Source organism: Zymoseptoria tritici, chromosome 3 (genome assembly GCF_000219625.1).
Source record: "Zymoseptoria tritici IPO323 chromosome 3, whole genome shotgun sequence".
Classification (NCBI taxonomy): domain Eukaryota; kingdom Fungi; phylum Ascomycota; class Dothideomycetes; order Mycosphaerellales; family Mycosphaerellaceae; genus Zymoseptoria; species Zymoseptoria tritici.
The window spans coordinates 2,724,256-2,743,653 of NC_018216.1; the positions used below are offsets into that span (position 1 = coordinate 2,724,256).

Here is a 19,398-nt window from a genome sequence, read left to right on the forward strand (position 1 = left end):
CTTGAACGTCACCTTGCCGGGAGATTGACGACATCCACGATCTGTGGTCTCTGGCGTGGTCATCCTCGTTCCCGCAGCATGGGTTGCGCGAATGGGCGACGAGCTCATCTCGACGGGAGACTGCGGTCAGCTCCAAGACCGGTCCTTGTACTGGTCAATTTGCTCCCGGAGTAGCATGAACACAGGACCGAGCTCTTTGGTCCGACCACAATGGTGCTGGCATGCTTGCAAATCCCCAATTTGCTGTCCTGCCGGTGCGCGCAATGTAGATTTCCGCAGCATGTTCGACATGAACAGCACACCGGCTATAAAAACCTTGTCCTGAGCGGTGATCTCGCAACGATGTTCCACGTCACGGATCGTAGCGGGGTGTCTCGGACCCAGGAGTCAGCAGCAGCTCAAGGAACACCGGCGCAGATGTGTATGAGCTGCTTTTAAAGACGGCTGGCCCTCGAGTACGCATTTTTGGCCCCGTTCGGCTTCGACATCGACAACAAATCTCCTCCCTCAACCGCCAACATGCCTCGCATTCGATATATTGACACCGAACCGGGCCGCAATGCAACGCTCGTCTCGCCAGGCTATGACGCTGAGAAGACCGGCGACCTGGGGCCAGATCACGACGCTGAGAAGGCCAGCGGCCTATCTTCCCGTCCCAAGACTCCATCGGTGAACGTTGCCGGTAAGAAGCGTGAGAGTCAGATCATGATCGTTGAGGATGTCATCAGCCGACCGGACGTGACTCTGGCGTCCTTTGCAGACCTTGACATCCGCAAGATCAATCGTCGGATCGACTTGCGACTGTTGCCAGTGGTTGCGCTCCTCAATTTCCTCTCGTTCCTGGATCGCACTGCCATTGGTAATGCAAGAATCCAGGGCATGGAGAAGGATCTGGGTCTGAGCGGCGGGCAGTTCAATTTGGCCTTGACGGTTTTCTTCTTCACGTATGTTCTTCCATGAGAGGCTGCGCACTTTACGTTGTTTTGCACTTGTGCTCATTCCACGATGCAGATACTCGATATTCGAAATTCCCAGCAACGTGGTGCTGAAGAGACTCAGACCGTCGATCTGGTTGCCAGCCATCATGGTCGCTTGGGGTATCGTGGTACGTCTACACGTCAAAATGTGGGCAATGCGCTATCAGATCACTGACTGCAACGATCCAGACGACCTTGACGGGTCTTGTGCAGGGTTTTCATGGTCTGATAGCCGTTAGACTCTTCCTGGGAGCGACGGAAGCAGGTCTTGTGCCGGGAGTCGCCTACTATCTGACCATGTGGTATCCTCGCTATGAGGTGAGTAGCCTGCTGCGACGTGATGCTAGTGAATATGAACTCAACGATTTAGGTTCAATCCCGTCAAGCGTACTTTTTCATTGGCATCTCGTTGGCTTCGGGTGTCGGAGGATTCTTTGCGTTCGCTATTGAACACATGGATGGCGTCGGTATGTTCGCAGTCAAGCAGCAATGTTGCATGAATCAGAGCTGACTAGACAACTACAGCTGGTCTCGCAAGCTGGCGCTGGCTGTTCATTATCGAAGGCATCATATCCGTTGTCGTTGCCGTGGGTGCTCACTGCGTCATGTGCGATTTTCCAGCAACAGCCAAATTCCTGACTCCAGCCGAGAGAGCCTTTGTGGCCTACCGACTGAAGTACGATGGCATGAACGACGGCGCGGAGAACGGAATGAGAATACCGCAGACCGACAAGAGAGGCTGGAAATACGCGAAGCCGGTGTTCACTGACCCAATGATCTATCTCCTGATGATCACTCAGATCTGTTTCGTGGCGACAGTATACGGCGTCAGCTTGTCGATGCCCAAAGTGTAAGCAAGCCGACTCGCCAACGATGATGGAAGAAGCAACGAGTGTCGCTAACCTTTTGCCCGTCTATTCTAGCATCAAAGCAATGGGCTACAAGACAACGACAGCGCAGCTGATGACAATGCCGCCCTACTTCACCGCAGCCGCTCTCACCATCGGCATGGCATACATCTGCGACCACTACAAGCGACGAATCCCATTCATCCTCGGCTGCTACGCCGTAGCGATCCTGGGTTTCGGCCTCTGCGCATCGGGCGGAGGACCCCACCGCACCTACGCCGGCATCTTCATTGCCGCCTGCGGGATTTTCCCCGTCAACCCATGCGCGTTGGCCCTCACCACCAACAACCTGGCTGGTGAGTACAAGCGAGCGATTGGCCTCCCGTTCATCCTCATGTTCGCCGTGTTCGGCGGTGCGATTGCCAGCAACTTCTTCCGCAACCGGGATTCGCCCAAGTTTGTGTTTGGATTCTGTATGGAGCTGGGCGCGTCGGGGATCGGTTGTGGTTGCTTGATATTGCTGGGTTTGCTGTACGCTCGCGCCAATCGCAGTCGTGAGCGGAGATGCGCCGCGGGAGAGCATTTGAGGTACACGGTGGAGGAGTTGAGTGAGCAGGGAGACAAGGCCGTCACGTTCAGGTATACCATTTAGAGTGGGGTAGTACGACGATACTGTATCATGGTACCATAGTCTGCCTCTGTATTCATAAGATGTTGGCATCGAACATGTGGATATCGATCCTTTCGACAATAGTACAATGTGCAAGTGAGATGTGATTTGAGTAGGACAAGGTTCGTGGTACCTTTTGTGTACCTGAACGCCACAGCTGTTTTGTGGCGTCCAGCTCGCTTTCCACCTCCATCATTGTTGAACTCTCTTCGACTTCACATGAATCTCCATACCACCGCCTAGACGACCGCATTGTCGACTGCCCTCGAGCGCGTTGTGTCCCATGTCGCTCGTTACGGATACACTCCGCCTACTGGCCGCCCGAGTCCCCGCCTCGAGGCATCTCTCCTTCTAGACAGCGTCACGCGCGTTCGGCTGGGCTTGTAGAGAACGAAGCAAATGATGAATGTAAGGACAGCTTGTGACAATGGCGTCGGTGTGCAACAACGCGACCTCCAGCTGCTCGATTACTCCCATGGTATGGACTGACTCCATTCCAGCTTCTCGCACTTCCAGCTGTCCTCCTGGCCTACATCGCAGCCTTTCCCATCGCACGAGCTCAATATCCACCACCAGCCTCATACGACAACATCCTGACCTCGCCCGTAAATCCAAAGGTCACAGTCTCTTACAAGCAGCCTGCGAATGGCACTTGCACCACTGCCTTCTCTACGCAAAAGCAATATACCGGATACATTGAGCTTCCACCATATACGCTCGCTCCAATACAGCAGAACTACTCGATAAACACCTTCTTTTGGTTCGTAGAAGCTCGGCAGACACCCGAGTCAGCACCTCTGACGATATGGCTCAACGGAGGACCGGGATCGAGCAGCATGTTTGGCATGTTCAATGAGGTGGGACCGTGTGAGGTAGTACAAAAGACGGATGGCAGCTATGGTACACAGATGCGGGCATTCGGATGGGACAGGGCCTCGAACATACTCTTCATCGATCAGCCCAATCTCGTCGGATTCTCATACGATGTTGCGACAAATCTATCGGTGGACCTCATAACGGGACAATACGATCAGCCACTGGACAGGCCAAAGATCGGTTTGGCGGCGTCCGTCACTCTGAACGGAACGTTTCCCTCCATCGGGCCATATCAGACGTCTGCGAACACCACCGAGATTGCTGCAGTTGCGACATGGCATTTTCTGCAGACGTGGCTATCCACATTCAAACAGTACAACCCAGCCACACGACCCAATGTCACCACGCCGAATTCAGATGAGCCAGCAGGTGTCAGTCTCTTTACTGAGTCCTACGGTGGCAAGTATGGGCCAGTATTCGCTTCGTACTTTGAGGAGCAGAACGATGCCATAGCCAGTGGTACACTGTCCAGCGCTACGACCTTGCCTATCAGAGTGCAATCTGTAGGAATCATGAACGGAATCGTGGACGATCTCATTCAGGATTACTACTACCCACTGTTTGCGTTCAACAACACTTACGGCGTTGATATTATCAGCCAGACTCAACAGCTAAATGCTTTGAACGACTACAACAATGACTGCGTGCCTGCAATCAATGCCTGTCGCATGGCTGCAGGCACAGACCTACACGGAGATGATGACAACGCTAATCGCTTGTGTCGAATCGCTCGGACCACATGCAGCCAACTGACTGCGTTGATCGGTCCGAGTCAGTACTACCCGTATGACATTCGTCAGAAGGAGCCGACTCCAGACCCCTCGGCGGCCTATCAGGAGTACCTGAACAATGCTTCTGTGCTTGAATCAATTGGCGCTCGCGTCAACTATACAGAGAGCAATCAGAATGTGTTTGACGCTTTCGTTTCCACTGGCGATACAGTCCGCGGCGGTATGATTCAAGACCTTGCCGATCTGCTCAAGCGCGGCGTACGCGTGGCTTTGGTGTACGGCGACGCAGACTATCTTTGCAATTGGATGGGCGGTCAGGCTGTCGCCTTTGCGATCGCAGATGCGCTATCGAACTCAACCTCGCCAGCATCCGTCGATGCATCCGGTGCCAGTCAGGCGCTGACATATTCCGCCGGCTTCGCCAAAGCAGGCTACGCAGATATCGTGGTCAACGACACATACGTGGGCGGTGCCGTCCGTCAGTATGGGAACCTCAGCTTCTCCCGCATCTACGACGCCGGACACTTCATTCCTTACTACCAACCAGAAACCGCCTTCCAGGTTTTTGCCCGTGTTTTGTTTGGCAAAGATCTGTCTTTTGGCCAAGAAGTGGACCTGCAGACATTCGCTTCCAACGGCACAGCAAATTCGACATATGTCAACAAGATTCCTGATCCTCCCAAGCCGACGTGCTGGCTCCGCAGCTGGAACTCCTCTTGCGGCCAAGATGACATGGAAGCGATGAGTAACGGCCAGGGCGTCGTGGAGTTTGGCATCTTCTATCAGGATGCAGATGATGTAGTGAGACCGAGTAAAACGGTCGAAGCTGGTATTCCTGGCTCACCGATGAATACGCCATCGTTTAGTTCGGGTACGAAGGTGGATCAAGGCACAAGCAGTTCTTCGGTGGCGTTGACGGGCTTCTACACAGCTACTGGGACGCCGAAGCCAAAGAAGGGGGCAGCGGCGAAGATGGAATTGAGTCTCGGGTGTGGCATTACTGGGCTGGCATTGGTGATTGTGGGAATGATGTTATGACCTCGACCTCTGACAGGTTCGACAGCAAGGAGTTCCGGAAAAGTGCTTTTAGCGGGCTAGCATCTAGGATTTGTTTGCTCCACGACCATAATGACGGCCAATGTTCATTGGCCACCACACTGCGCATAGCAGACAATTCAGTCCGACCTCTTACATTCTCCAGAAGGATCCGACTTGCCTGACACCCAACCGACCTCGATCGAAATTGTCTAACACCGCGGACTCGGGTACTCCGCTTCCAAACCACCGACATACACAGTCTCATATGTCGAATCGCTCTCGTCCTGGAACCCACAAAGCGTACTCTGTCCACCTCGCGAGCAGTCATACCCTGCGCTTCCCTCCACGTAGGGGATCCTGGCCGTCCACGTCGTAGCAGCCTTGTAAATATTATGCTTGACGATCTCGAGCGTGAAGTCGGTGGCGCCTTTGTAGGAGCCTGGAACGATGCGAGTGTACCATCCTGTCCCTTCGCTATTGATGTAGCAGGGGGGTGGGTCGCAGCCTTCCCTGTTGCGATGGTATTAGCGCTGTAGCGGGCGGTTTCGTTCAGATTGATCTTACCAGGCGATGGAGAGGTCGAATGGCGCGTCTCCTCCCTGTTGAGGAGCTGCTCCGAGGTGTTTGACCGTGAAGGAGACGTTGTGGGACTCGCTTGGAATGCGAATGTCTTGAGCGGCGAAGTTCTCGATGTGGAAGGGTGGAGCTTGGGCAGTGGTGGTAGCGAAGAGGGATGCCACTATCGTGGCGAATGTCAAGCGATTCATGGTTGCGGAGAAAGATATAGAGACGTCGTTTGCTTTCTGTGCGTTTGGAAAGAGAATGTCGTTGTAGGTGATAATCACTCTTATGTATGTTAGGCGGATGGAGGTCTGAGCCTAGGGCGCAGTGATCCTTCTCTACGACCTAGGTCGGTTTATGTTACACAATTCCTCAGCTGCCGGCTTTGGCGTTGAGAGTGGATCGTTCCTTCCTCAGACCCACGTCAGGTGTATTAATAGCGATGCACTCTAAAGGTGATTGATCGAGAGCAAGGTGTTCGCAGAAACAGAACGGAGGAGTGATTGGGTCTTGTCCAGCGCACACGAGCATCCGAAGTGCGCTAACCCAGACGCAGAGACGTGAATGTGCATATCTGTTCCAATCTTTAGTGCTGAGCTATATACTATCCTCAGTCATTTGTCGTCCTCCTCTGCTCTCGTGTTCTTTTGCGCCCCGCCTTCCACAGCAGGTGCGTATTCATCTACTCGAAGATTAGAGTGAAGCTCTACATTCGGCGAGGGCGGTACGCAGTCGGTCCAAGCGGCTCAAACGACGAAGTAGTGTGGATGTCGCGGCTGGAAAGACCGACGTGGACATTGATCGTAGCCGGGTCGATGACCCAGTCCTGAGCAACACTGAAGAAGAAAGTATTGTCAGCATGGTGCAAATTTACGGTTCGATGGTACGGAGAGCACTTACACATCCCAGTAGGAGATATCTCTCCTCTGCAGCTCAAACTCGACCTCCTGGCTCTGGCCTGGCTCAAGGTAGACCTTCTCGAATCCACGGAGTACTTTTGGGGGAGTGGTAGCCTCGTTCTTGATCTGCGGCAGACCAAGGTAAAGCTGAGGAACGGTGGCACCGGCAAGGTCACCAGTGTTTGTCACCTTTACCGTGATCTTGTACAAAGTCTCCCAAAGACCTGGATTTCCACCAGGAACAATAGCAGCGGGAGCAGCAGTCGGAGCAATCTCGCCATCGACGATCTTCTCAACGCTTGCGTCCGCCACTTCGAATGTTGTGTATGATAGACCGAAGCCAAACTCGTACGCCACGGACTTGTTCTCGTAGTCGAAGTGGCGATAGTCGATGAGGAGACGCTCAGTGAAGTCTTGTTGCCAGGCATTGGGATCGGTGGTCTCGAGGAGCTCGGTGGAGTTGGTGATGTCCGCGAAAGCGTAGTCTTCCTCCTCGTGCGCGATGGTATAAGGAAGCTTGCCAGATGGGTTGACGTCTCCCCAGAGGATGTCACTGCGGAAGAGTTAGCTTTGAGTTGAAAAGGTAATGGGGCAGACCGAGACCTGCTGACACTGCCCGGGAGAAGGTCCCGGACCAGTGCAAGCCGTCTGCCCATCGAATTTCTTACACGATGCTATTTCCGACTTCTTGGCCAGGGAGATGAGCAGCAATGATGGCAGTGACGTTCTCGTTGTCAGCGAATGGGAGAACGTTGAGACCAGAAGAGTGAGTGATGACGATGGTGTTGGGGCAGCTGAGCGCGACAGTCTCGACAACTTCTGTACCATTCCAGTCAAATCTGAGAGTGGTACGGTCGTAGCCCTCGCTGGCCCACGTCTTGACACTGTAATAAATGACGGCTAAATTAGCGATAGCTCCAATGTGTAATCAGAATGAGGGCTAGCTAGCCTGAGAGGAGGTCTCGGATCGCTGCAGGCCTTCTGTCCTTCGAATCACTTACAAAACTAGGCAGACCTCTGGCTCGGGGTAGATCAGTCCAGAAGAGTCTGGCGTAAGTCCAACGAAGCCAGTGGGTCCCTGTTGCTGGCCGCCGATGATCTGGGTATTGTTAAGGAGGTACTGTACAAGGGCGTCCTCGTCGACCTTCGCCTTGATGGCATCGAGTGGTGGCACAACGTAGGTGAAACGACCGGTACCAGAGCCGCCTGCGGTGGGAAGGACCCCGTATTCGAATCCCGTGTTGCTGATAAGATTCGCAAAATACAGGCCATTGGTGATGTCGCCCGCGTCGTTGCCGTATACTGCAATGTTCTTCGGATTCTTTAGGGGCAGAGTCTTGTTCACATTCTTCAACAGAACAGTGCCGGCGGCACCAAGCTCGCGGATGAGCTCCTTGTGATTTGCACGCACATCGGTTGACTTTGGACCGTATGTGAAGTTGTATCTGTACGTAGACTGAGCTGCATGGATTGTTAGCAGAGATGCTGATCATCCTCGCGAAAGACGACGTACCCCATGTTTTCTGAAGACCGGGAGAGCTACCATCGACGTTCGGGAAGTTGACGTCCTGATTGAGATGGAAGTACGGAGCCATGACGCGATGTGCCATGTCGTCCAGACGGGTCAAGGCCAAGCTTCCGTTCTCGACGCTCGTGGTGAGATTTTTGCCCCAGAAACTTGGGACGGACTGCGAGAAGACCAATCCGCCAGGCATATTCATGTCCAGACCAGCGTCGGCGGCCTGGTGTCCGGCGTGAGTCGCCATCCAGTCGGAGACCACCCAGCCCTGAAACCCCATCTCCTCTTTCAGCACTCCGTTGAGGATCTTGGAGTTTTGGCAGCCATAGCTGCCGTTGACTGCGGTCGGAGAAGACATCAGCTCGCCGCGCACCGATTGAGATATTGACGCTACTCACGCCTCTGATAACTACACATGATTGAAGCAACGCCACTCTTGACTGCATTGGCGAAAGGCCAGTTGTAGAGTTCGTGTAAGGTGCGGTCGTCGATGTTTGCTGAAAGCGCTTCGATCGTCTGGTTGGTCTCTGGGTTTATGCTTGGATTGCGCTGTGTTTCTTGTTCGTTGCCAACGTAATCTGTAAAACATCAGGACATGGGCATACACAGTGTCTGGGGACAAAGTACATACGCTTTGCGCAAGCCTGGACTCCAGCGTCTTGATGACCTTCGATGGTTTCTGACATGAAGACACCAGTGAGGTACGGTTCGGGTGAGAATCCCTGAGATGACAAGTTAGGTCGGTTCAACCCAGAGCAGACGAAAAGCGTGAAATACCTCCCAATTGCGTCCAGCGTATCCAGATCTGCCAAGAGGACCAGCAACCGGGCCGAGAACAACATGGGCGCCTTTGGCCTTGTACTCGGCTCCGAGCTGGTATCCTCTCTTATACGCAAGCTTCCTGTCCCAAGCCGCGGCTACACTGATACCTGCTGGGAAGACCGAGGCATAGTCTGCTTGACGAAGTGAGAGAGGACCGTCTTGAAGACAAAGACCGGTGAAGTTGAGTCGTGGAATCGGTGCTGCATCAAGTCAGCTCTTCAGCTCTCCATAATCCGGTTGGTGCATGCGTACCAATGTTGCCTACGCAAGGTCCTTCAGTACCAGTGACCAGGAGTGACTTCTCATCAGTAGTCAACTGCGAGACCCAAGCCTTTGCCTTCTCAAGGGCAATCTCCCACCCAGCGCCCGACATTTGAGCTGGTCAAAAGTTAGTTCTCTATGCCTTCGTGATTCGCAGGCCGATGGGCTTACGCGAGGGGTAGACCGGCGGGCTGGTCTCATAGTCGGCATGATTCCAAGCTGGACCAGCTTCTGTGAGAGGATCTTGTCCATTGACTGGAGCCAGACACATGAGCAGTGTAGCTGCTACGCGCAGCTTTTCTGTTGAACGACCCATGGCGAATGTCTTTTCGAAACCACCAGATGAGCACTTGCAAGTCTGTCAAGAACAGATGTGGTGAACAAGAAGGGCGAGCGCCCCTCCATATAGTACCCATTGGTGGGTCGTTGGATGCGTGGGTAGCATTGCAATCCACATGATCGATCACCCAATGTCACTAGTACGATGTCAATGCCGTCCAAGCCCAGTGCAGCTCGTTGGTCCTCGTGTGCGGCACGACGCACGGTGGACAGAACTTCCTGAGTCTGCAGTCCATAGCAACAGTGACTTCATCCGCAGTAGCGAGGATGCCGCTGTGTGAACTGAGGTCAATAAGCTTTCGGCAAGAGTAGCGTCGTGCAAACCATCAAGCGGAGATCGAGAAAACCATGGCAGCGACCAGGAGCCTTGTGCGGACGCAAGTGGCACAGTGGATCCGAATGCCTTGGATCCTCCGCGTAGCGCGTAGCGCGTAGCGTGACCACGAGGTCTTTATACCCGTCGACGGGGTACATGTTGAGAGAGGACACAGTGGCTTCTTGTTCGGTGGCATGTAGCTGTTCTCGATATTGCATCGGTGCTCAGATCGCTGACATATAGTGACCAGTCTTTGACGTCCAGAAGGCCAGTCCTGAGTTCTGAGTGAACTCGCCAGCCTTTGGGATGCTTGAAGAGGTCGGCTCGGGACAATGGAGTTCGTGGCATGCTGTCCTTGTCCTTCCCCGCTCGCGCGGTGGATATTCTCCGGTCTTTCTCCATTCACCAAGCATAGAAGCCCCAGTGCCCCACCACCGACAGGCTGCGCCCGATATTCTGCCATGCCCGCTGCTAAAGAGTGTGGCGGTCAGCGGTGTCGGGATGGAGGCATGATTTGTTGCTGGTCAGCCGGTTGTCGTACGAGATGCTTTCGCCACATTCAGACCTGGCCAGAAGTTTGGAAGAAGTCCTTCGATGATAAATCTCACGACATTGTGGAATAATGTCGGTCGCCGTGAGATGCCGGCGACGGATTGAAGAGCCCTCTTATGGCTGTACTTGTATCCACTTGGGGCAGAGCGCGATCTCTGGAGAACCCCGCAAAGACCATGTGGCTCGCATCGCGGCAAGAAGCCCAGCGATGTTGCTGCACTACCACGGGCCGGAAACTCATGGCCATGGAGCGGAAAGGTTACCGCTCGCTCGCATGCATGCTGTGGAGTGCAGTCTCAGCCCGTCTGCATTTTTGTACTCGCACTCGAGTGATGAGCCGAAGCGGTGAGCGGGTATTGCCGGTCTAGCCCTCTGATTCATTGGAGTCTGATATTTGGGCAAGCTTTCACTAGTGTTGGTGGAACAGACATCTGACTTAGTTGGATAACATGAATGTTGAATTTGAAATTAGTTACGTAGCTGCTGCAAAGGCTCTCCTATGCTTGTAATGAGACGTCCGTGTCAGTCAGCGCCGCTCGTGGGCGTGTCTGCGCTCAAGGAGAGCCTTGAATTCTGAAACCTCGTTAGCTCTTGTTCCGCAGGCAAAGTGAGGACAATGCAGCGAGGAATGAAGAAGACATGTCAGTATAGAAGGCCCTGTCAGGGGCCGCTTCAGCAATGCAGTCTTTTGACTGCTAAGTCGACCGTCGTGATATATTAAATCATCATTGTAGTGTGCAGATGAACAGACAGGAAGGAGTAGGAAGTTGCGCTTACCAGTGCGTGAAATTGATGGGGTCGGCTCAGTCTGTTCCGCCAAGTCAGCAAGAGCTCTTTCTGTTATCTCGGCGACAGGAGGTGCGGCGGCGAGTGCGAGATCAGGCATGTGCAACGTTATCGTCTGCGCCGCCTGTCACAGCGGCTTGGACATATGCTTGTCATTGTTGTTTTGGATCATCATGTGAAGGCCGCCGCATGGTGGACTGTCGTTGCAGCTTACCAGGAATGTGAGCATCATCCGTGTCAAGAAGACCAATGTATGATGAAAGTCCAGAGGATATGTCGAAGAGATGTCTGTGCATGCCAATTAGCCGAACGTCGAAAGGGGAATATCAAATGTTGTTGCTGCAAGAGGGATGAAGATCAGATAGGCATGAATGGTATTAAAAAGATTGTGTCAGCATCGGCAAGGCCGGATAAGACTCGTCATCTAAAGGGTTCATCATAGGAGAGGGCGTCGAAGGGAGAAGACGGACCAACTTACCAGAAGAAACAGAGCAGCTCCGGGAGCGATGGACCGATGGACGGGACAGATGGACGATACTACACCTGAGCTGATTGTTAGCTTCGGAGCTCTTCTCGCTCTCATGTTGAATGTGATGAGGGAAGTGTCAAAGATCAGTGGACGAGGTTTTCTAGGCCTGTCACAAAATGGCATATCTGCTCAAGTGTTGATCGGAGCCCAGTGCCAATTCATCATTTGATGGTGCGGTATCATGGAGGGTGTGTCTTACCTTTCGAGTGAGCTTTCCACTTCAGATTACATCGACCGCAAATGCGTGTCATCGGCCTGAATCTGAGCCATCGTGCCAGCAACATTGTGCGCGTGTATGGCACAGACCATCTTTCGACTAGCTGCAGCCAAACCAGTATATCTTCGCACTTTCGCGCCGAGCCATCTCTTTCAGGACGATTGTTCATCTTGTGATCCGAGGCGGCGGCAGCGAGCTCAACTCGGATGTCACGGTGACTACGGTGGGCATGGTATGCAAAGGCATTGATGGAAGTCTGGAACAGAGCGAGTCAGTACATGTGATTGATTGTCTTTGCTCAGAGAGATGGTGAAGAAGTTTCGGTGATCAGGCGTATAAAAGCCAATGTTCTCGCCATCGGCCGAAGCCTCGGCCGGTAATTCCATTGTGTTTTGAGTTGTTCATCATTCGAAGAAGAAGGTGAGGAAGATGGAAAGTACTCACATCCAATGCTCACGGAGCCTTCAATCGTCTGTTGAAGTGTCGAAGGCTCCCAGCAGCCCAGGAACGAGGACTTGACGTGTGATCATGCCTGCTGGTACTCATCAGTATATGAACAAGAAGTGAAGTCGTTGCTGAAGAGAAGTGGTTGCGATAGCTCAGACTGACGTAGCAAGTAAGTTTCACGCCTCCGAAGAGGTCAAAGACTCTAGTTTGCGGTTTTGCGGTGTATCATCAGAGCAGGGTGGAGGAGAAAAGTTGAACTTACCACTCTTTTGGGTGCAACTTCGCGTGCTGGCCGGCATCACATTGTCGATGGGCACTCGGAGTTGCAATGTTGAACCAGAAGAAGAAAAGTTGAAGGACGAATTCGAGAAGAGGTTTCAAGAGAGCTTGGGCCCGCTGGCAAAGTAGCGTGGCTTGGCATGGTCTCTGCCTGAGGCAGGATTTCAACAGAACCTCCTCTTGCTTTTGCACCCTCAACACTTCTTGCCATTACTCGAACCATAACATCGGCGAATCTCGAAGGCTGAACGTACTCGAAGGCGGAACGGACTCTTGCTTGGATCGCAAAATCGAGACACTTGGCCCTACCGCCGTCATGCTGTTGATCGTTGAGGTCATGGCCGCTCGAGCAATCACTGGCTAGCTAAGGAGCAACATGGGCAGTGGGCACGCTGTCCAGTCCAGACAAGAGGAACTAACCTGAAATGTATCCTGTATTGCAGACACGGCATGATTTATTTGGCATCTCCAAAAATCGGGAGCGGAGAGCCGTTCGAGTTCATCCCGATATGTCATGCATGCATGCCTTCGACTCCACACTTACCAGGACTTCTTCAAATATAGGTAATAAGTATTGCTGGACAAAGCTAATACATAGCCTTCTTCTTCGTTGTCTCTTCAACGGTCATCATCCTATACCCAGCCTCAGTGCTCTCGACTTCTTTCCGATCAAACCATGGCAGATCCACGGACAGGCAGCAGGTGGATCCTCGGCGACAAGTTTGATCAAGTCTACCCGCATCTCGGCTCCATCGACAATCTGTGGCTCAAGAAGTGGAAGTTCCCTTGTGAACGCAGCTTGTATCCATTCCATGATGGCAAATACGAGGATTTTGCTCCAATCTTCGAAACACTCATTCAGAAAGGTATCCATGATGGGTACAGTGACGAGTACACGCGAGAGTTCATACCAGCTTGTGAAGCGCTGGTGGCGAGCGCGGAATCCAAAGCGGCGAGTGACGACACAGCCGCGGCCATAGAGCTGTACTTGCGAGCGTGCGCTGTCTACCGCATTGCTCGATTCCCGTATATCAACTCCGGGATCAAAACGCAAGCGTACGTGGCGCAGAAGAAAGCTTACATCAAAGCGGCAGGCTTGTTCGACTGCCCGATTGTCGACGTCGAAATACCGCATACGGCTGGTACCGCAGAGGACGAAGGCAAGACGATCCCTCTCTACATTCGCCTGCCGAAGCCAGCTTCGAAAGAATGTCCCGTCCCAACGGTGCTGCTCATGTGCGGACTAGATGGTCACAGGCCGGACAATACTGTTCGCTGCGACGAGTTCCTCGCTCGTGGCTGGGCGAGTGTTGTGGTTGGTGAGTGATATAAGAGCAAGCAGTCTTCAAGACCTGACCACTCTGCTACAGACATTCCCGGAACAGCCGACTGTCCGGCAGACCGTAGCGATCCCGAATCTGCCGACCGACTGTGGACCTCAATTCTAGACTGGATGCAAGCACAGCAGCATTTCGACATGAAGAAGGTCATCTGTTGGGGCCTGTCGGCCGGGGGCTACAACGCCATCCGCGCAGCGCACACTCATGCATCTCGCCTCCGAGGAGCCGTTGGACAAGGTGCTGGTACGCACCACTTCTTCTCACGGGCGTGGTTGGAGAAAGCCAAGGACCACGAATACCCTTGGACTGCCTTACCAGCTCTCAAGGAGAAATTCGGATATGCCACCGAGGAAGATTTCCTCGATCAAGCCCAGCAGAAGTGGAGTCTCATTGAAACCGGAATTGCAGATCTGCCGAGTTGCAGACTTCTGCTGGTCAATGGTACTCATGATGGATTGATGCCGATCGAGGACAGCATGATCATGATGGAGTATGGCACGCCGAAGGAGGCGCGGTTTTTCACCGGCATGTTGCATATGGGATACCCGCCGGCTAATGGAGCTGTGTATCCGTGGATGGAGCAGGTTATGAATGGACTGTAAGGCGACTTGCTTCTGGCACTTACGTGGCCTCGACCGACGACATCATGAAACTACCCGTTGGAGAAATAATGTAGGCTAACATTCGAGGCAAATCTTGCCCTGCTTCGACAGTGCTTATTTACTTTGACCGTCCACCCCGAGTCAGGCGAGCATGCTGAGAACGGCAACCGCCAGGGCCAAATGAGGCACTCTTACAGTACTGATGTGACAGAAGCTTGCTTGAGTGTCAGACCGAACCATCCTGCAGGGCACAAGCAACCTCATTGCGCGCAGCGCAATATAAAGTTGCAGGTGGTTAGCTAAAAACTAGTTTGGCCGCTACTCGCGTCTGATTGGTCGCTCAAATTTACAAGTGGCTTGGCGCTGCATTCACGCGTACACTGTATACCGCCGGGCGTATCTTACTTTTACACAAGCAGCAACGGCAGGGTCAGAACGTCAGGGTTACCCTACGAGATTCCGTTCAATGTCCCGTTCAATGTCCCGTTCAATGTCCCGTTTAATACTGTGCTCAAATCTATTTAAATTAGTCCCCGAGTCGAGGGATTTGGCGCTGGGGGCAGCCTATTCGGATTCCAAAATACGTATCTCCCTCGTCAATATCGTGGCCCTAAGGGGCCAAACAACCAGGGCTGGCCTGATAAGGTGATTCGAAATTGGAAGATTCTGCGTTCAGACCAGGATCGGCCTCAGCCCTTGCGCTCGAGTCCGGACAAGCTGAAATACCGATTCGCGCCCGCGTCGACCGCCCGAAAAGCATCGCAAAGACTGGAACGATAGTATCGCAGGCTCGATGGAACCATCACCCGATTCAGCATCGCTCGCACAGCTACGCCGTCTTAGGCGAAGCATGCTGACCATTGCATGGACACGACTAGATCGCGGCGAGCCCTCTCGTCGACTGGCAGGGTCGCCATCGAACATCGATTGTATCTTGTCACGAAACAGGCGTCGCCTTGATTACTCACTCAAGTTTGACAGCAGACGAAGTGCAAGGCTAACCCTCTGGGATTGGATTTGAACTCTCTTTGCGAGCGAGCTTTCCTGCCAGGGTATCCCTTCGATGAAACTGCGGGATCATACTAGCTACGTCTTCACGAGGCAAGCCGATCCGTCCGCCCCAAAAGCAGTCGCCTGACCATGGTCAATGCTCCCAACCACGGCGTGGTATCCTTTCCAATGATTCGCAACGGATGCCCACGCAGGGCAGCCAATTTTCTCGTGCTCGCGAGACTTCGTAGATTCTACCTGCAAAGCCTGAAACGATTTTCGTGCTTTTGCGCTTTTCTGCCTCTCACGCGCTTGAAAAGGGCCCGAAGGAACATTCGCTGCGAGATGCTACTTGCAAGCACACGTCCACACGACAAACGAGCCCAAGTGAGATTAGATGTTGGCTTCCACCCTGTTCAGGACCCACATCACCGGCCACCCCTGCTCGACGGCGGCTTTGGCTGCGTACCCACCGATGAACAATGGACAACCAGACCGTCGCCATGCTGAACTTCAAGAAGTCTTCACACTTTTCCTTCGTCTCCGCAGCACATTTGCGCCATCAACCTTGATCACGGAGAGCATCGCATTTGGATTCCGCACCACAGCCAAAGCCATTTGTGTGTATAGGGGTGACTTGGACCCCACTGGGCGCGCGGATCACGAGTACATCCAGCCTTGACCCTCATCATGGTATTGCGGACATTGGGGTGGCTCACGCTGGGTCTTCTCAGATTGGTAGCTGCTTCCCATGGTGCACATTCCGAGGCGGCAACGCAATACGAATACATTGTGGTCGGCAGTGGCGCCGGTGGCGGGACTCTGGCTTCACGCCTCGCGCGCGAAGGTCACAGCACTCTTCTGATCGAGGCCGGCGATGATCAGTCAAGTAATGACAACACGACGATTCCACTCTTCCAGTACGCAACTGCAAAGACTGCACAAATTCCAAGCCCAATGCTGACATTTCTTCAGATCCCTTGTCACGGGCGATCCAGAAGTATGATCATGCGAGGATGGCTGGGCGACTCGGGACTGACAGGGTGTACAGATACAATGGGACTTTTTCGTCAACCACTACCAAGATCAGTCTCGCGCGGCACGAGATCCAAAGTACACGAAGGGCAAAGGATGTCTCTACCCTCGTGCGCAAATCGTTGGTGGATGCGTCACGCACAACGCATTGATCTTCATCAGGGCACACGATTCTGATTGGGACGGCATTGCGCGTATCACTGGAGACTCCTCCTGGTCGGCCAGAAACATGGACAAATATCTCGACAAAGTCTACGAATGGCAGCCCGTGAACCCGACTGACCCGAGCATCTTGGTCCGTGATACTCAACTTGTGCGCCATCTGGTAGCTGGAGCCGCTGTGATCAGCCCATCTCTTTTTCGTTCTATCATTCCTCAGGGTCTCTCTTCCCTTCTTGGTCTCGATCGCTTGAATCCCATTGTTGAGATTTCAAACGCTCTGCTCGGCGATGCGAACGCCCGCACACGAAACCGTGATAGCACTACTGGGTTATATCCCATTCCCTTAACCGCCGAAGGAGGTGCTCGTAAGAGCATTCGCGAGCACATCAAGGATACCATCGCCCAAGGATATCCCCTCACCCTCAAGACCAACACTTTCGTCACCAAGGTGCTGTTCGATGAATCAGGGAACCAGCTCAGGGCTTGCGGTGTGGAGTACCTCGAGGGTAAGCACCTTTACCGTGCTAGCCCTAAGAGTGGTGGTAAAGGTACTCCCGGATCTGTCAGAGCTACCAAGGAAGTCATTCTTGCAGGCGTTCGTCCATTTCCTTCAGCATTTCACCTACGGACGCCACACACTGACATGATTTCAGGGAACCTTCAACACCGTGCAACTCCTCAAGCTCAGCGGCATCGGTCCTAAAAAAGAGCTTGAGTCCTTCAAAATCCCAGTCAAAGTCAACCTCCCTGGCGTTGGTCGCAACATGCAAGATCGCTACGAAATCGGCCTTAATGTACAGCACGAGAAAGACTTCTCGATCACCGACGGTTGCCGACTGGACGCCAAGCCTCACGACAAATGCTACAAGCAATGGAAGCAAAATCCCAACATCCTCGCGCAGCGCGGCGCCTATGCCAGCAATGGCCTCGCCGCCACCATGATCGGGCACTCCGACTACGCCGACAACTCCGATGTCGACCTCTGGATGTTCAGCTCACCCTCGAACTTTCGGGGCTACTTCCCACAATGGTATGACACTCTCCTTGCCCAGCACAACTGGTTCTCCTGGTACACACTTAAAGCGCACACGCGCAACACGGCGGGAACCGTCAAGCTGCGCTCTGCCGATCCGCTCGATGTTCCTCAAATCGACTTCAACTACTTCGACACCGGCACTACGGCCAACGGAGCCGCGGACAAGGATCTCGCGTCGATGGTGAAGGCTCTTAGAACCTGTCGAAAAGCCCTGGCGAAGTACAACGACGATGTGATCGCTCGCCTCCTTCCTGGCAGCAAGTTTGTTGAGAAGGAGCCTGGTCCGCACGTCCAGAGCGATGAGGACCTGGGACAGTACATCAAAGACCGAGCATGGGGGCATCATGCATGTGGTACGACCAAAATTGGTGCGGATGGAGACAAGATGGCCGTATTAGACAGTAAATTCAGGGTGAGAGGGGTAAAGGCATTGAGAATAGCGGATGCAGGTGTGTTCCCCAAGATTCCGGGAGTGTTTATTACTGCGCCGATCTTTGTGATGGCGGAGAAGGCGGCGGACACGATACTGCATGGTGGAGACTGAGAAGATGGAAGGAGATGAGGCGAGGTTGATGGATCTAGCGACTTGTACAGCACAGCAGAGCACAGAAGAGCAATATGTACAGCAAGAGAGACAGAATAATAGTGGGCGAGGTTGTCGTGTTTGAGCTGGTATTTTGATTCTCATGCAAGCCAGCGGACAAGAATGAATGATGATCGAATGGCGTGTGCCCGCACCGTCTGCTAGAAATGAAGAACGCGCAATCTAATGAAGCTGGTGGCCAGCCGGGAGGTCTCTCCATCCAGGGAACGTTGAAGTACAAGCCATGTCCCTTGCATGACCATACCCCATGGGATTACTCCTGGAACAGCCTCCCTCCCTGGTCAGCACAGCTCGCCTCGTCCTCCTTCCCCGGAACCGTGATGGTAATCCAAGGCTTCCTCGTGACAGTAGCAACAGTCTCCCTGAAGATCGTCGGCTTCCACCTCGTCACCGTCCTAGTCGGTAACGTCACAAAAGTCGGCGGCATCGTCGTCTTACCATCATAGACTGTGGAAGTGGATGTCGTAACTTCAGTCTCCGTGACGATGAGAGGAATCGTGACAGTCGACTGCGGAGCCAGAGATACCGACGTTGTTGTGAGGAAAAGTAAGGTGTTCGTCTCGGTGAGAGTCGTGGTGGAAAAGTCGGGCGCTCGTTTTTCAGGCTGAAGGGCTTCTCGTGCGAATCTGGCTTTGCGCTCGGCGATACGTTGGGCGCGGTCAAGAGGAACAGAGACGTCTGAGTTTGAGTCGCGAGCGATAAGGCGAAGATCGGGCGCTTCGTCGACGGTGTCCAGGAGACTTCGCAAGGGCTCGACGAGTGCAGTGGGCAGGAGTGAAGGCATCCAAGTAAGAACGGGATCGGGATCGACTTGGGTGGAGATTCGGCAGACTTTGGTGGCCGATACGGTGGTGATGAGAGGCTCGTGAACATATTTCGTAAGAGAGATGGTTGGGCCGATGGTCTTGGTGATTGTGATAGGTCGAGGTCGGACGGTGATTGTTGGGACGCGGGTGTATGCT

General features: G+C 53.4%; 6 protein-coding genes across 6 annotated transcripts; 4 read left to right on the forward strand and 2 right to left on the reverse strand.

Annotated features, from left to right (window-relative positions):
• Positions 1 to 705: 705 nt before the first annotated feature.
• On the forward strand, positions 706 to 2,477 carry MYCGRDRAFT_38292 (uncharacterized protein; the record flags this gene model as incomplete). Its single annotated transcript, XM_003853964.1, has 6 exons — positions 706 to 944; positions 1,012 to 1,105; positions 1,167 to 1,295; positions 1,348 to 1,444; positions 1,503 to 1,827; positions 1,901 to 2,477. The coding sequence occupies 6 exons, from the start codon at positions 706 to 708 to the stop codon at positions 2,475 to 2,477; spliced, it is 1,461 nt and encodes a 486-aa protein (XP_003854012.1).
• A 563-nt stretch (positions 2,478 to 3,040) lies between these two features.
• MYCGRDRAFT_11643 (uncharacterized protein) lies at positions 3,041 to 5,068 on the forward strand (the record flags this gene model as incomplete). The annotated part of the gene is made up of 1 exon (XM_003853965.1): positions 3,041 to 5,068. A coding segment is annotated over one exon (2,028 nt), but the record flags the coding sequence as incomplete, so codon positions are not given.
• A 281-nt stretch (positions 5,069 to 5,349) lies between these two features.
• Positions 5,350 to 5,907, reverse strand: MYCGRDRAFT_91995 (uncharacterized protein; the record flags this gene model as incomplete). Its single annotated transcript, XM_003854224.1, has 2 exons — positions 5,350 to 5,650; positions 5,705 to 5,907. 2 exons carry the CDS (start codon positions 5,905 to 5,907, stop codon positions 5,350 to 5,352), a joined length of 504 nt encoding a protein of 167 aa, XP_003854272.1.
• A 500-nt stretch (positions 5,908 to 6,407) lies between these two features.
• On the reverse strand, positions 6,408 to 9,473 carry MgBGL10 (putative beta-glucosidase; the record flags this gene model as incomplete). The annotated part of the gene is made up of 10 exons (XM_003854223.1): positions 6,408 to 6,537; positions 6,602 to 7,153; positions 7,269 to 7,484; positions 7,602 to 8,045; positions 8,110 to 8,458; positions 8,518 to 8,697; positions 8,751 to 8,841; positions 8,897 to 9,141; positions 9,194 to 9,319; positions 9,374 to 9,473. 10 exons carry the CDS (start codon positions 9,471 to 9,473, stop codon positions 6,408 to 6,410), a joined length of 2,433 nt encoding a protein of 810 aa, XP_003854271.1.
• Positions 9,474 to 13,343: 3,870 nt separating this feature from the next.
• Positions 13,344 to 14,791, forward strand: MYCGRDRAFT_99683 (uncharacterized protein; the record flags this gene model as incomplete). The annotated part of the gene is made up of 2 exons (XM_003853966.1): positions 13,344 to 13,986; positions 14,038 to 14,791. The coding sequence occupies 2 exons, from the start codon at positions 13,344 to 13,346 to the stop codon at positions 14,607 to 14,609; spliced, it is 1,215 nt and encodes a 404-aa protein (XP_003854014.1).
• Positions 14,792 to 15,867: 1,076 nt separating this feature from the next.
• MYCGRDRAFT_70294 (uncharacterized protein) lies at positions 15,868 to 18,376 on the forward strand (the record flags this gene model as incomplete). Its single annotated transcript, XM_003853967.1, has 4 exons — positions 15,868 to 16,519; positions 16,575 to 16,599; positions 16,651 to 17,391; positions 17,450 to 18,376. 4 exons carry the CDS (start codon positions 16,290 to 16,292, stop codon positions 18,374 to 18,376), a joined length of 1,923 nt encoding a protein of 640 aa, XP_003854015.1.
• Positions 18,377 to 19,398: the final 1,022 nt, after the last annotated feature.